At 34.4% G+C, this 16,530-nt stretch overlaps 3 protein-coding genes across 5 annotated transcripts; 1 reads left to right on the top strand and 2 right to left on the bottom strand.

Annotated features, from left to right (window-relative positions):
* The first annotated feature begins 3,790 nt into the window (after positions 1-3,790).
* Positions 3,791-8,312, top strand: LOC107618976 (CAP-gly domain linker). 3 transcript variants are annotated; one of them, XM_016321171.3, is made up of 6 exons: positions 3,791-4,162; positions 4,280-4,322; positions 4,671-5,088; positions 5,203-7,192; positions 7,377-7,583; positions 7,761-8,312. In XM_016321171.3, exons 3-6 carry the CDS (start codon positions 4,748-4,750, stop codon positions 8,073-8,075), a joined length of 2,853 nt encoding a protein of 950 aa, XP_016176657.1. In that variant the 5' UTR covers positions 3,791-4,162; positions 4,280-4,322; positions 4,671-4,747; the 3' UTR covers positions 8,076-8,312. The 3 variants fall into 3 exon arrangements, with proteins under 3 accessions (XP_016176657.1, XP_020966547.1, XP_016176656.1); XM_016321170.3 differs by having other exon boundaries at positions 4,026-4,162; positions 4,727-5,088; XM_021110888.2 differs by lacking the exon at positions 4,280-4,322 and having other exon boundaries at positions 3,908-4,162.
* Positions 8,313-8,436: 124 nt separating this feature from the next.
* On the bottom strand, positions 8,437-11,400 carry LOC107619131 (Nitrilase/cyanide hydratase and apolipoprotein N-acyltransferase family protein). The gene is made up of 9 exons (XM_016321355.3): positions 11,190-11,400; positions 10,728-10,864; positions 10,431-10,559; positions 9,886-9,944; positions 9,449-9,561; positions 9,287-9,379; positions 9,059-9,161; positions 8,851-8,933; positions 8,437-8,743 (listed from the first exon to the last, which is right to left on the bottom strand). Exons 1-9 carry the CDS (start codon positions 11,355-11,357, stop codon positions 8,702-8,704), a joined length of 927 nt encoding a protein of 308 aa, XP_016176841.1. The 5' UTR covers positions 11,358-11,400; the 3' UTR covers positions 8,437-8,701.
* Positions 11,401-13,963: 2,563 nt separating this feature from the next.
* LOC107616580 (uncharacterized) lies at positions 13,964-15,862 on the bottom strand. The gene is made up of 3 exons (XM_088500081.1): positions 15,456-15,862; positions 15,200-15,312; positions 13,964-14,783 (listed from the first exon to the last, which is right to left on the bottom strand). Exons 2-3 carry the CDS (start codon positions 15,304-15,306, stop codon positions 14,009-14,011), a joined length of 882 nt encoding a protein of 293 aa, XP_088356207.1. The 5' UTR covers positions 15,307-15,312; positions 15,456-15,862; the 3' UTR covers positions 13,964-14,008.
* Positions 15,863-16,530: the final 668 nt, after the last annotated feature.

Here is a 16,530-nt window from a genome sequence, read left to right as displayed (position 1 = left end):
AAGGCACGGCGTTAAGTTCACGGACAAAGAATCGGTTAGTGTTTTTATCCGTTCGACAAATACTTTGTCAGAACTAAAGATGAGCATATTGCAAAAGGCAGGGTTGTGTGGGTCCAAGTGGGTGAAGAAGGTGTTCTACAAAATTTCGATTGCCGTTGTTTCAATTGGGGTGCAGTATGAAATATTTGTGATAGGGTCGGACGAAGACATGCATGTTTCGTTTCATTGTCGACGCAGTTTTTCGGAGGTGAGAATACACGAGCTGTATGCCAAGTTGGAAGATTGTTTTGACAGTTCTGGTGCATCAGCGCCGAATCCTCAGTCGATGACGGTGGGGGTGCATCAACTTCGATACTTGTAGTTGCAGCTAGTGGTCCTTTAGCGGTGTTCCACCAGCAGCAGCTAGGTCACCTGGTTTGATTCCTGCAATTTTTGGTGAGGGTGAGCCAGATCAAGAATGCGATGCGAGAAGATGATCCGGACGATGAGCTAGATCACATATTGGGAGACAGTAAGGAGAATACTCCCGGCACACCAGCAGCATGTCGGGAGCCATCCAGTTCTGGTTTAGGCCAACAACTGCAATATTTCTCGACCTTGAACTTGGAAGCAATCGGCCAGCAGCAGGACATAGATCCCACCTCAGGAAACCAGGGGTTACACGAGGAAAATCCTTCTGGAGACTTTCAGATTGGCCAATCTTTCCAAACTAAGGAGGAAGCTGTGTTGAGTGTTAAGGATTATAGCATCCGTCGTGGAGTTCAGTATCGGGTGATGGAGTCAGATCATCTGAAGTTTCATGGGAGATGCAATGAGTTTGGGAATGGGTGCACGTGGTTGATTCGCATCACACTTCGGCAGTGTAAGGGTAATTGGGAGGTTAGAAGGTACAACGGACCTCATACTTGCTTGGTCACTTCGATTTCGAGCGACCACCGACAGCTCGATCACCATGTTATATGAATATATAAACGGATAACAACTAAGTTAATAACTTAAACCTAAAAAATGAAAACTGAAATGATAACTGTCAGTATATCAATACCTGGAAGCCAACGGAAAAAAAAATCTTCGAATCTACGCGGTCTGAGACTAGGGAACCGCCAAAAAATCAATGACTGTAGTACTGGAGCGGGCCGGCCAAGTTTGTCACATTTTTGTTGGCAACACGACACATACATCGATATAGCCAAGCTAGTGCTGCCGAAGCCCAACTGTAACTGCCCATCTCATCAAGTCTCGCCACAAAGGGCAACCACCAAATATGAACCCGATTTCCACTCTTATCACCGAACAACTGAGTGGATAGCAGCATCATAATATATGCTCGTGCATATATCCGTACAGTATCCTCAGTCGCATCCTGCGGCAGCACCTTGAATCTCTCATGGAACCAGGTGAAGTGGACCGTAAACTGTTTCACCTTATTCGGCGGGGGAAGCTCGCCAAAGAGTTCCTCAAACCACTCCCAAGCAGGTCTGTCATCCTCTATCAGCTTCTCGAAATCTGTAAGGCACCCGGATACAGGTAAACCATCCACGGATAACCCCAGCTGGTATGCCTGCAGCGTGATGGTGAACTCCCCGAATGACATGTGAAAGGTATGCGTCTCAGGACGCCACCTCTCAATGAATGCGCTGACAAGGGGCTTATCCAACTAGAACTACCTCGTGTTGAGCCTCGCCAGGTGGTACAGACCTGCCCTCTCCATATAGGGTATGATCCTATCATGTAGAGACATGTTCTGTTACCTCCGGACACTAGTGATGCACCTACTAAACTGTAACATGTGAGAGAAATAACCAAAATCAAGTGAGATCGCATCACTAACAACCATTCTAAGTTCAAATTAATAAGGCTTTAATATGAGACTCAAATCTTTAGTTCAACATAACCAAATACTAAACGTAACATTATATAATATAAATTTTAGGTTCAAGAAAGCTAAAATACCAAAACTTATAATTTTTAGATTTAAGAATGCAAATATAACCATTAGGTTCAACTTTCAAAAGTTACTCTTTAAGGTTTCAAAATCTTAACAACTAAAACTATAATACTTGAATTTAAACTTACATGTTTAAAAGTTCAAATTTCAAAACTTAGTTTTCAAACATGAATGCTTAAGCAACAATACTACAATTTGAATCCTATGTCTCAAGTACAAGAGGAACATCATTCTACTTAAACATTTGAATCTATCTCCTAACTTCAAAATCCTAATCCTAAATTATGTGTTTTAACAACAAAATACCAAATACTTCATTTCTCTTTTATATGAAATACAATAAATAAAAGATAGCTGGCTTACCTCTTCGTTGATACTGCTGGCCATGTGCGTAACGCCGTTGAGACGGTAAAGACTGTGATCATCTGCCATGATTCCGGCCCAAGAAAAATATAAATCACTACACTTTTCCTCCTCTCCCTCTCTCTAGAACGTCACTTTCTCTCTCTAAAGATTTGGAAGTGTCTCGAAATGAATAATTTGCTGCACCCCTTCCGCGTATTTATAATTAGAGTATAAACCGCTGGACCTTTCGACAGTTTATGCTCATTTTCGCTACCAACGGAAACCGTGAAACCCCTACCACGATTTCTATGCAAATAAGCTTTGAACATAAACCGTAGAACCTCATTCATGGTTTATATGTATTCAGAAACCGTGAGACCCCATTGGTAGTTTATATAGATTTCTAAAAAATTGTATTTTAGTATCCAATTTGCAAAAATTGTATTTCGGTAATATTAAAACTCATATGTTTTATTTTGGTAAATTGCCCTATATTATGCATAAGTAATTATTCTCAAAAATAACAATTTCATATACCTTAAAACAAAAATAACCTCTTACAAATTTTATTAGTATTTAGTTTTTATCTAATAAAAAATACTATATATACACAAAAAGTCAATGATGTATTTGTATATAAATATACAAAATATTTAATTTATTTTTATTATGTATTTTATATTTCAATATATAGTTTATAAGATGATTAGTTTAATAGCTCATTTGTTAGGTACATCTAATATAATTATTATCAAATACTTTCATTGTTATCTTGTATTTTTATTGATTATTTTTAATATAACACAATAAATATAAAAGAATTATATAGTTAAATGATTTAAAAAAATGTAATTTTGTGTAATGTATAATTTAAAGAATTTAATTTTGATGCACGAATAATTTTATATACATCTAATGATATAACTAGTCATAAACAAAATCTAACGATATAACACCACATTAAAAAAAATAATTATTTTTTATATTGATCGCATGAAAGATTATTCAAAAGAGCAAATATAATTACACAATTGTAACTAAATTTCGTTAGTCTAGTAGTTAACTCATTAGTCCGCTTAAGCAAGTGATAGGGGTTTGAATCCCGCTTTCTACATGCAACAACCCATTGGCTAGCGACAAACTCTTAAATGGAGTTTTGATCCGCGACGAATTAGTTTTTGACCTACCGAACATCGAATTCCGCCTTATGTATGCAACAATTTTTTGCCAATATTAAATCCTTAAATAAAACTTTTATCCACAACGGATTATTTTTTGAACGGCCAAAATAAAGAATATGATAAAAATAAAAAAAATAATTATACAATTATATAAAATATTTTATACTATTATTTGATCAAAATTAAATTCGAATTTAAATAATAAGAAAAAAAAAAGAATACTAGAGGTTTTGAAGAAAAAATGTGGTAGGTGTGGGACCGAGAATTGAATCATAGATTCATAGGTTATAAGAGTAATTATCATTGAAATTGATTTGATTAAAAATATAATGTGCGCCTGATCCAACAAAAACAAATAAACCAACGACATCCCCCGCTCCTTCGAAGGCATCGTCACACTTTTAAATAAAAACGCTTTTGCGTTTGCCTCTTCAAACTTGCAATTAATCCTTTCATTTCATACTTTTGAACACTCATTCCAAATTGAACCACCTTCCTTTCTAATTAATTAATAATCACGCATTTAATTCTCGGATTTTCACTCATTTATATTTTACTTTTGAAAATAATTGGACACATTGCATTTCAGTTACACAATTCAAAAGGTTTCATCGTTCATCTTTTCTTTGGCTCTCACCTTCGTTCTGCTGCTGCTTCAACTGGTTTTATTTTGACCGTTTGGAACCTTGTGAGTCTCTCTCTCTCTTCTTCTTTTTGTTTGTTTCTTTTGTAACAAAGAAAATTTCGAATCTGAAAAGGTTTTATTCTGATTTGATTATTTCTTTCTTTTTTGTGTATTGTCAAGTTCACTCACTCAAGAAGCCGCAATCACCTCCCCTGAATTCCAGGTCTTTAGCATTTTCTTCAAAAATAGGGTTTCGTTTTTTTATCCCCGGTTGATTCTTCTATGCAAGTTGATGGATGATAGTATTATCATATTTGTTATCTGTTTAATTTAATTTTCTTTTAATTGCTGATTGTTGTGGAAATCAAGTAATCAGTGTTTCACTTTTATGTAACATCATGGTTCAGCTATACTAGTTTATACCTTAGCTTTTCTTTCTCTATTTTTCCCCCTTTTTGATTCTATCTTATTTTGTTTGGTTGCTTTTTCATCCCCAAATTGGTGAATTTGCAACAATGGTTTGATTTTACCTTGATTGAATTTGTGGTTTACGTCTGCATTGTTGGTTCAGTGAGGCCTGAGTTAAATTGTGGAAAAGCTGGAAATTTGATGAGTTTGAGATAGCAGGCACAGAAAAAAGTCCTACTCATGAAGAAACTATTATTTTTCAAATCCTCTGCATCCAGCGGTGGAGGCAACAATGTAGCTACTCCAAAATCAACAAACAAGCAGACATTATGGGAGAATTCATCAGATAATGGAATGAATAGTCAGGCTCATGGAAAAGCTGAAAATTATTCCCAGGGCCCCAAGGGATTGTTCTCCAAATCTCGAAAGCAAGTTTCTGATACTCATAGTTCTTGTTCTGGTCCAGCTCTTAGAAGGAGCAGGTCATTTTCGTCCGCCGCCTACCACTTGAAAGATCCAAGTAGATCTCCTTCTAGTAGCATTGCTAGTGATCCGTATCATCAGTTTGAGCATTCGTCTCGGTGAGAGTCAATTACCTTATATCGAAATAATATCTTGACTAAAAAGTTTAATTTATGCATTTTGTTGCTTGTGTTTTGCTCCTTATTTCGTTGAACTTTCTGTGTATCTATCAGTTGTCAGGCTCTTAACTCTGAGAAGCAAAAGAGGGATAAGCCAGCACAATTTGCAGTATCTTCTAACCACAATTCCAATGGATACGAGAGACCTGGGTCCCATAGTTCTTCACGATCCCATCATGATTTATCTGGGAACTCTTCGACTTGCTCTAGCAATGTTTCAACTAAGGTTGTAGACCGTTATATTGATGGGGAGCAGCAACTGGAGGACAGTAGACCCAGGAGCAATTCACATAGTTATAATTCTGGGCATGGAAATTATGGTGTGATGCTGCCTCCGAAAATTCAGCTCACAGCACCTAATTCACCAACAGATGGATCCAAAGATAAACCAAGGGCTCACTCATTCAGAGAAGCCAAAGTTAGTCGTCCTCGCCTCTCATCTCGAGATTGGATGGAAAATGGGTTTGGACATGAATCACCAAGGAGTATTGCAAAAAATGTCATTGAGAGACTTTCTCAGTCTCGTGATCTCTCTAAAGCTAGGTCAAAGGATTTGGATCTTGACAATCCAATCACAATCGAAGATATCTATGCAAGATCAGTGAATGGGCACTATGACTCTGATTTGGATGACACCCCACCAAAAAGTTATTTGTTGGATGAACCATTCAGGATGACAAATGGTTATCATGGCATGAATGGCATTTCTGAGGGTATAAGCTGTGATGAAGTTGATGCTGATGCTGATTCTGATCCAGAACTAATGAGAAGGTCAAGGGAAGCTGAGGAGAGAGTTATTCATCTTTCTAAGACGTTAGAACGAGAAAACTTTTTCCCTGATGGTGGTTATGATGTGACAACACTGATTCAGACAATCAGAAACCTGGCAGAGGAGAAAATAAGCTTGGCTCTAGAAGTTTCGACCCAACTAAGGTCTCGAATCTCTGACAGAGCATCTGCTAAGGAAGAACTTAGACGTGTAAAGACAGAACAGGAGTTTCGAACTCAACGACTTGAGAAAGAGAAGAACGAGATGCAGTCTGCATTGGAAAAGGAACTGGACAGGAGGTCAAGTGACTGGTCGTTCAAGCTTGAGAAGTTCCAGTTAGAAGAACAAAGGCTCCGTGAACGTGTTAGAGAGCTTGCAGAGCAGAATGTATCACTTCAAAGGGAAGTCTCCTCTTTTGGTGAGAGGGAGATGGAGAGCAAACGTGTGATGGCATACACTGATCAACAGCTCAAGGGATTGACTGAAAAGACAGAGAAAATGAAAGAGGAGATTGTTGATTTGCAGCAAAATCTCTTAGAACTACAAGAGAAATATAAGATAGCAGAAGAAAATCGGGACTGTATTCGAAGAAATTTTGAAGAGAAGGATAAGGAGTGCAAAGAGTTACAAAAGTCCTTAACGAGATTATTAAGGACTTGCGGTGACCAAGAGAAGACAATTGCAGGATTACAAGAGGGCTTTAATCTGGAACTTGAGACAAACAAATCTAAGGAGGGCATTGATAAGCACATTGCCAAAATGCAAATGGAGCAGATGAGGTTAGCCGGAGTAGAATTGGCCTTGAGAAGGGAACTAGAATCCTACAAGGTTGAAGCAGATTCTCTTCGCCATGAGAATATAATTCTGTTAAACAGATTGAAAGCTGATGGTAAAGAATGTTTTGTCGCAACTTATAAATTAGACAAAGAATTGTGGGCCCGCGTCTGCTGCCTTCAGAATCAAGGCCTAACAATGCTGAATGAAAGCACATCTCTGTGTTCTAACATGATGGAATTCATTAAAGGGAAAGGAAGTCATCTTCGTCAAAATATCCAACTGGATAGAGAAGTCATTGGAAACGGTTTAGATGCACAATTTATTCTTGAATCTGAAACAAAAATTCAGGGACTTAAAAGTGGTACTGATCGCTTAACTAGGAGTTTGCAGACGATGTCTTCTTTGATGAACGAAAAGTCAAATCCATTGACTTCTAAATTTCAGTCAGAATGTATAGATGCTGATAAATCAACTCAACTGAACGATCAATCATCTGAGGTGAGGTTCTTCCGGAAAATTTTCTGTTGTATTCAAACTAAACTAATATAGACCTTTACTTGCACTATTGTGTTAAAAATTTAAACCTTTTTTGAAGTTCCAATTTATTTATTTATTATTTCATTTTCATTTTTTTTTGGTGAACTTCTCTGTTCTTATCATATGGAACATGTTGTTTATGTAGGATATACTAAGAACTGAGCTTAAAGCAGAATGTTTGGTAACAAGTTTATTACGAGAAAAGATGTACTCTAAAGAGCTCCAAGTTGAGCAGATGCAAGCTGAACTGGCTACAGCAGTAAGAGGAAATGACATACTTAGATCTGAAGTGCAGAATGCTATGGACAACCTTTCAAGTGTAACACATAAGTTGAAGGACCTTGAACTTCAGGTTACTCAGCTATATTGAAATTTTGTTAAAATTCAGCTTGTGTATATTTGCTTCTTGATGAAATTTTGTCATCTTTGTTAGTATTTTTTTTTTCTTCCAACGGCTAGTATTTCAACCATTCCCCCGACCCCATGTGAAAAAATGACGTTTTTCCTTGTTTTGGTTCTATTGTAATAGATGATGAAGAAAGATGAGAGTATAAACCACCTTCAAAGTGATCTTCAAGAGGCTATGAGGGAGTTAACAATAACGAGGGGAATGTTGCCCCAAGTGTCAGAGGACAGAGATCGTTGTTGGGAAAAAGTGAAACAGTGTAGTGAGCAGAATATGCTGTTGATGTCAGAGGTCAATGTATTGAAGAACAAGATAGAGACACTTGAAGAAGATATACTTGTCAAAGAAGGTCAAATAACAATCTTGAAGGATTCCCTTGGCAAAAAACCCTTTGATCTCCTTAGTACTGATTCCATGCATGAGTTTTTGATTAGATGATTACACCTGTCAAATCTTGTTCCTATCACTTAGGACAAATAATTACATTGTTCATAGTTGCCTATATCTCTTCAGAATTGTTGGTCTTCTAAAATGTCTTAAAAGTTTTTCTTTCTTTTTCCTTTATCGTTTTAGTTTCTTATATACTTGGTGTAAGATTTGGACAGAGAAGTAAAAGAATATATAGAAAAGTCCTTTTTGACCTCTCATCCCTTGAGAGGTTTTATTTTCAGCCTCTACAAGCTTGTTCCTTCACTCATTTCAATTTTTAATGTTTCATCCTTAATTAATGTGTCCCTTTAGCTATTTGTCTTTAGAGAAACAAATGCTACAAATCCAAAGTTACTGGAACAAAGACTCATTTCCAAGTACACATTTTAGAATAGCCCAATACCATTTTTACAAGATAAAGCATTCATTGTTTTTATGAGAAGAACATATAATTGATCATACACCAGAAGTTGTAATACCAATAATGTGACAACATATATAACCAGGGGTTTATATGAGCCTTATCATGAATATAACTATTCTATTTTATCTGTCTCTATTCTATTCTAGTTTGGTATGGTGCTGATAGGCATATACCCTTAACTGGTCCAATTAACAGGAGTTGGCCCCCAAAACTATAATGATGCAGCTTTCCAGAAGTCAATTGGCTTCCTTTGCTGTAACAAAAATGAACATATTCTCTGCATTAGGGAATATAGATTGGAAAAGCTCTACTTCAATAAAAGCAACCCTGAAGCCCATATATTAGTATCAAAACTGTTACCTTAGCAATTGGCATCTTCTCCCTTACAGAATCAACCAATGATAAATCAATATCAGCTACCACAATGCCAGTGGACAATCGATCTGAAACAGAATAATGAAAACGAAGCATGGAAAAACCAGTAACTATGGGTTAAGCAACCAGAACACAACGTCAAAACTCAACATCTGAAACATCCAAGATGAACTTCACCAACAAATGTTCTTACCTGGTAATCGGCCAACAACAGTTCCCCAGGGATCGATAATCAATGTATCACCATAACTCTCTCTTTTCTCATTGTGTTTACCAGCTTGTGCAGCAGCTATGACCTGATCAATTCATCAAATCATTTCTAAAAAAATAAGAGGCTAATAAGAAAACAGTTTAATATATTTCCCGATACACATTTCTTAATAACTTCTATACCTTTAATGTATCAACAATGAATACTTACATAGCATTGATTCTCAATTGCACGAGCACGAAGAAGAATCTCCCAATGTGCTTCACCAGTCACTTTAGTGAACGCTGAAGGAACCAGTAATACCTGAAAAATAAAAGGAGTGGTTTACAAAACAACATATCTAAGCAGAAAAGAAAGATCTCCACAGAATACCTGTGCTCCATGTTGGAAACGTAACAACTGGTAAATCTCTGGAAATCTCAAATCATAGCAAACAGTGAGGCCCAATCGCCCAATAGGACTGTCTACTGCAACAACATCTTTGCCTGAAACATCAACAGCAGAAGATGTTCATATGAACAAAACCAACTCTCAATACATAGTTGCTAATCTTCTTTATCAACATCCTCCTCCCACAAAAAGGGAAAACTGCAGCTCTGCAGTTTCAGGTAAAAGGAAATATGATCTGAATTACTATAACCAATGGAGGCATGTGAAAAGTCCAACTGATCCTTATATTTTCTAGTACGAAAACAGCATGCAAGCCTAAAGGATCCATAGGCTCTTTCTTTTAATTTCAAAAACACTTAGAAAACCAGAAGTTCCAAGGAGGGCTAAAGCAAGACAGACTCATCTACTCTTCATACTACCTGCTTCTGTAAATCTACTTTCTTTATATACCCTTCCACCAGGAACATCTACATCAAACCTTCACAAGAGGTAGAGAGAAGAAAAAAAAATGTCATATTGTTTGTACAAACATAATTAGACAAACAAATAGCAATAAATTCCTCATATGGCATGTTATATCTAGGAGTAGATAAATGGGTATTCTCCGTAAGGAACTATCTAATATCAATTATATCATTGTTTTCTAACACTAGTAATGCAAGTGGTTGGGCTTCGATTTACCATTTTGAGCATTAATTTGTACGGTAGTTTTCAGCTTTGATCAATTGATATGAATGCCCCATTGCCCCTATATTTCTCTAATTCTCCCCATTCTCTAATTCTTTTTCCAACTTTCTTGGTTTAAACATCACTCACTCACACACTTTCTCTCAAGCACATACTCTACACTTGTGTTGGCATGACAAACTTGCAACAATATGCATGCAGATAGTGCAAAAAGAAATCTTCAAAACCACAGTTGATGGAATCAAACACACTATTGACAATAATTTAATCATCTTACAGGTGTATCTTTCTATAAGAACTTCTAATTTCCCCGGTATCGTCCACCACGACGTGAGTATTACACAAGTGTTCATCATCAGATCCTTTTTCTTGAAAGCCTCCAAGTGACAACCAAATGCTGGATTCTCTGCAGTGATTCAGAAGTGGAAACTCAGTTGCATTATCAAAGATGTCTTGGCAGTAGTTATCATCATGCACAAAATGCGAAAACCGCAAAGTAAAACCATCAGCAGCTACTTTATCTTAAAAGCACATCACTTCCTAATGCCTATGGTGATATAGGATCATGAGGTACCTTGCCAAAGAGCAATATTTGTTCATGAGTGGGCCATTTAAAGGTTCAGCAATGCTAACACTATCTCCATCCTTGGCAGCAACATAAGAGAAAGCTTCAGGAAAGCAAAGCAATTTTGCTCCAGCTGATGCTGCTTCCTTCATACCCAGCAAAAGGACTTCAAAGATCAGGATGATAATGATGCCAATAAAACCAACTAATTCTTGAACAAACACAACAAAGGAAAAAAAAAATTCAAAATTTGTTCCCATTTGCCATTAATCTCTCCCAAACAAAATAAACTATTTGATAAATTAAAGGCAAGCAATATTATATCAGGACTTTCCTCATACCAACAAATAAAGGGGAATGATGAGAGAGAGATACATCCAAATGATAGCAAAATTGTGCAAAATAAAGGGGACCCATAAGATATTAGAGATGAAAGAATGGAACTTTGAGAAGAAAAAGGGAGAATTTCACTTTGACAAGACGTGAGCAAGTGGCGAAATTGGCAGCGAGGTCGTTGATGGAAGTCATCTGAGCGGCTGCGACTCGGACTGAGTTGGACGGCATGGTTGACTCGCTGGACACACAGAAGCGTGGAAGAAGAAGGCGAGTGTAGATTCTACCAATCACATTCACCGGCATGGAAACTAGTTTGTTTCACTTTGTAGGAACCTGAATATCTATACTCTATAGGTTTCGCCATTTAAGGTAATATGTTTTTATAAGATTATAATTAAGATGTTAAAATATTTTAAGTATAATTTTGATAAACTGATAATGTAATTTTATGTTATTATTAAATTATATTTATTTTTTAGATGATTATTTATTTTGTAAATATAAAATATAATTATTTTTTTATTAATATAATATTATATAATTAGATTTTTGTGTAAAATTATTTTGTATAAACAGTATATCAAAATTAAATTAAAAATATCATATTAAATTAATTTTATTTAATTATTTTGATAGTATAAATATTTTATACATTCGTTCAATTATATTCATTTGTTTGGATGATCATTTAAATAATTAATGTAAAAAATAATTATTTTTGTTGATGTATCATTATATAATTGGATGTACGTATAAAATTATTTTACACTGACAGTGCATCAAAATTAAATTTATATTAAATTTAGTCAAATATATTAAATTATTTAATAATTTATAATTATTATTTTTACGTAAAAATGAAAATAATGAATAATTATTTTTTGTACAAATAATTTTTTGTTTGTTCATATAGAAATTTCAATTATAATTTATATTTCATATGAATATAACATTTTTAATTTTATTTACTTGTAAAATAATTGAGATATTTAGTTATTAATTATATTTTTAAGGTAAATATTACTGAAATTCTCAATTATAGGCTAGTATTTTAATTTTGTTATAAATAAAATAAAAATTACATATATTCATATAAAAACAATTCATAATAACTAGTTTATCTACACAAAATATAACTAGTTAATAATATAGCAAATTGCAAACTTATTATTTTTAACTTTAGTGTTTTTTGAAAAAGTATTGTCAAGATGGCTGCATTAAAATTTGAAGTATCAATATAAGATGCAAATTAAACATAGGAGAGAGTTTGTCCCCAAGGTTCAAAACCAGAGCATCTGAAGGAACTGGACAACTAAACATGTCCACGTTAAGGATTATAATCTTACACACAATACAATATATATGGTAGCAAACTAGAGGTATGATTATGTGAATCAACAACATAATCACCATGCTTCCTTTTATATGTATAAATAAAAATATTACTGTTGTGATGATAAATTGTAAGATATATGTAAATACTTCAATGACGATATTTTCACATAAAAATCATATTATGAATCGATAGATAGTTCAATTAATTAATATATTTAGTTAAATATATCAATTTATCTAATAATTCACAATGTGATATTGATACGAACATATCATAACCAAAGTATCTACTTTTGAAAATAACCTTATGTTTGATAATAAACTTGCTCCAACACAGTCATTCTAGACAAGTCAAACATGAAAAAGAAAAAATTAAAAAAAAAAATCAAACACAAGCATGCATACACCAAAATATTTCAAAGCAACGTACTACGACATAACATTCAGTTTTCAATAAAGAATTAAGTAGTTGAAAACATAAATTATATAAACAAAGTGAAGAACACAGAGATATCAGTATATAAACCTGGCAGCCTTAATGTAAAAAGAAAATCTGGTTACTAACAAAAAAAAAATCAGCTACTAAATAAGTTACATGTATAAAATATATTAAAGTATAAAATATATATTGAAAATAAATTAAATAATATATGTATATATAAATACAAAATAACTAATTTAGTTTTTTTTTTTGTGTGTGTACAAATGTTATTTTTTAAAATAAATTGATAATGATGGGAAGTGATCAATATTTAGTAGGTACTAATAAATGTAAGATTTGTATAATTATACTCTAATTAAGATATCTAAGATTCAGGTATTAGAAATATCAAATTTTTTTATGTATTATATAATAAATAATATTTTAGAAGAGAAAATTATGCAATAAACATATTTGTATTCCCACATATATGCAGTTATATTCTAGCATTTGAATTCCACTAAATATATTTGAATCAGATTAAGCATCTTGCACTTTTTGGTTTTCGGTTTTCAATACATATTTCAGTGAGCATTTGCACTTGCATAGAAATTTCTATTAGAATCAGATTAGTTTCATTCACTTGCTGTGATTACATGTTACGTTCGTGTCAATGTGTGCGTATTTTATTTGTATTTTTCAAGCCATAAACCGATTCTGTTGAGATTCTATAAATGCCCATGAATTCAATTATGCAAAGTTACAAGATAGATAAAAAAGAAATTTCAGCATTTTACATATTATTAGCATTCTATTATGCCAAAAGGACCCTTAATTAAACTTTTGATTCTGCAGCTGATAGATTTATGGTGCATCTTTAATTTTTTTTCCCCTTGTCTTTGCTTCTGATCTATATGACAATTTACACATCTTACTTATTAATTGCTGCAACAGATATTGAATGATGACTAATAGATAATTTGTCAAGACAGATTTATGTGTTTGTTAAGAAAAGTTAGAGAATTTCTCCCTCAATAAAACATAATTAATTAATCTTGACAGAAAGAATAAAAATAGTATACATGCATATGATATATGGCAAAATCATACTTAACTTTGAGATTGGTAAATATATAAACAAAAGATGAAGCTCTAAGCATAATAAGTTTCCACAGGTTATATATTAATAATAATGAATTCATGTTACACAATTCCGATTTACATTATTATTACATGCATTGAGCTTGAACTTAAGAAGCAATGTCCCCTTTCCAGTCAAACCAAGTTGATGTTCATAATCATCTTCACTTCCATCTTTACCCTCATGACAACCCTTTACCTCATCATTTTCAGAATAAGGCCCCATTTGCAGCTGCTGCTGATGAGATCCTTCAATGGCAGCAGCATAATAAAACTTGTTCATCCTATAGATCTCCTCTACTGTACAATGCCTTGCATCAGCTAAAATATCCGCCATTGATCGTTTCTTGCATCTCCCTCTACGCCTTCTGCGTTTATCTTTCACTCCTTTATTAGACAATAATGATGCCATTGTTGGTCTTGGACTAGTTTTATGAACATGAATTGATGAACTTATTGGTTGGATATCAAGTACTTCATCATCTTCTGCTACATTATCAGGGACAGGAACAATGCAATTATTGTATTGATTATCATTATTTCCCTCTTCATCATCATGAAATGAGGTGCCATAGTCATTATTCTTGATATTGCTATTTGTTTTGCAAAACTCAAAACCATCTTTGCTATCATCACCATTATTACCATGGGAGTGGATCAAGTTCTTTGAAGAACAACCTTTGAGTGATTCATCTTCACAAGTTTGTGGTGAAAACAATGGTGGCAACACATCCCTGATATCGATGCCGCGGCTTAAACACATGTGCAAGTACCTCTCAGGAAATGGCCAGCTATGGAAGATGCTTCTATGACGCCAAGCAAGAGCATATTGTCTGCATTATTGAAGCATAACAATACATACATACATCATTATCACTTTAATTATTCATTAACCTTTTAACTATGGCATATACATCAACAATTTTTAACCAGATACCAAAAATTGTTCATGTTTAATTATAACAATATTTCACAAACAATAGAGAGATGCAAAGCAAAGAGCAAAGAGCAAAGAAAAGAAAATAGAGAGTTAAACAGAGAATAATCATAAGCTTAAGTGGTGTAAGAAAGAGCACAAAAAACCTACAACTAACAACCATTTCAAAGCATAGAAGCTAAATATAGTGTAAATCAAGAAACAAATCCGAATATGGAACATGCAATAATGGGATAATAATATGTTAATATTAATAAAAGAAATTACTATACTTTTAATAGATACTCTTATGGTGACATTTTTTTGAAGTACCTTATAGAGAAGGGTTTAACATCTGCTTCTGCGTTCGTTTTCTCAGAACCCATTTCTTGTTGCAGAGATTTCGAATCCGCAGGTGGATTTTGTTGGTGGGACGACATTGTTTCCTACAAAGATTGCAACTTTGAAATTCGATCGCAGAATAGTCACCGCAAATTAATAATTTAACGAAAACCTAAGCAACCCCAGTTTCTGTTTATAGCTTCTGGAGTCTAAACGTAGATGCAGACCAAAAACTCCATAAAATCACCGAGTCTCGTAGCTGAAAGCGCAATACCCTCGAGCAGAAAAAGACAAAAATCAGAGTCTTTGGTGGCGCAGAATATGCATGTGGGTACCTCAAAAGATGAAAAATTTATGCAGAGAACTCGAAGAAGAGAGGATAGCGAAACATGAAACTTTTGGAGGGTTACGCTGTTGAACAACACTACAGAGTCAAGGTGGAAACTTGGAGTTTCAGAGGAGTGAAAAGACCAAAAGGGTCAAGAAAACTAGGTTACAAATGGAGGGGGGACATAATCACATAACCACGATTTGAATGTCCAAAAGAAATGAAAAAAAAAAAAAAGAAAGAGAGAGAAAGGAATGAGTAAACTGAATGAGAAGTGAAGTGAAGTGGAGTTAGCAGGATTTCAATAGTGACTTTTTTGGTGCTTTCTTTTTTTTCTCTAATTCTTCTTTTATTGGTGTTTTTGTTTTGGTCTTGGTTGTAGTTGACTTCATTTTAATTTGTACAACTAACAGTGTAACTAAGGGAGGATTAGTTGTGTTAATTAATGTTAATCTTTGCTGCTATTTATACAATAGAGAAAAGAGAAAGCTTTTAGTGGGATATGGAAGCCACTCCTTAACCCTTTAATAAGCACCTTAAAAACAGGACATACCCGAAAGCTTGGCTTGTCCAAAACGCTCATCATATACTACAGAATATGCTATACATGAAAGTTTCAACTAAGATTGAGAAAAGTGGAAACTTGGAGGAAAATATGAACTGGGTTGTGTATATCTGCAAATGATTAGGACAGAAGCTAAAGTAGAGTCTGATTGAGCAGAAATAAATATATCAGTTTCTCTTCTTTGTATTAAGACAGAAGCATATTGTAATTGAGGTAATGGAAATGGCAAGATTAAATATGTGTGAACAAGTGTGCCAGAGAGTCTCTCTCTCTCTCTCTCTTCCCCCTCTGCAGGAGAATAAGGTACAAACAACACCTGAACAGAAAGAGTCTCAGATATTTTTCTTGTTTAGGGGAAAACGTGCATGTGCTATATCCCCTTATTGTATGCTTCTATTAGCAAGCTTTACTCAAGAGTCAAGAACATTG

The sequence above is a fragment of the Arachis ipaensis genome, chromosome B9, assembly GCF_059453495.1.
Source record: "Arachis ipaensis isolate K30076 ecotype BB chromosome B9, ASM5945349v1, whole genome shotgun sequence".
Lineage (NCBI taxonomy): Eukaryota > Viridiplantae > Streptophyta > Magnoliopsida > Fabales > Fabaceae > Arachis > Arachis ipaensis.
Note: the sequence above shows the minus strand (reverse complement) of the source record. Positions and strands in the feature narration are given on the sequence as shown.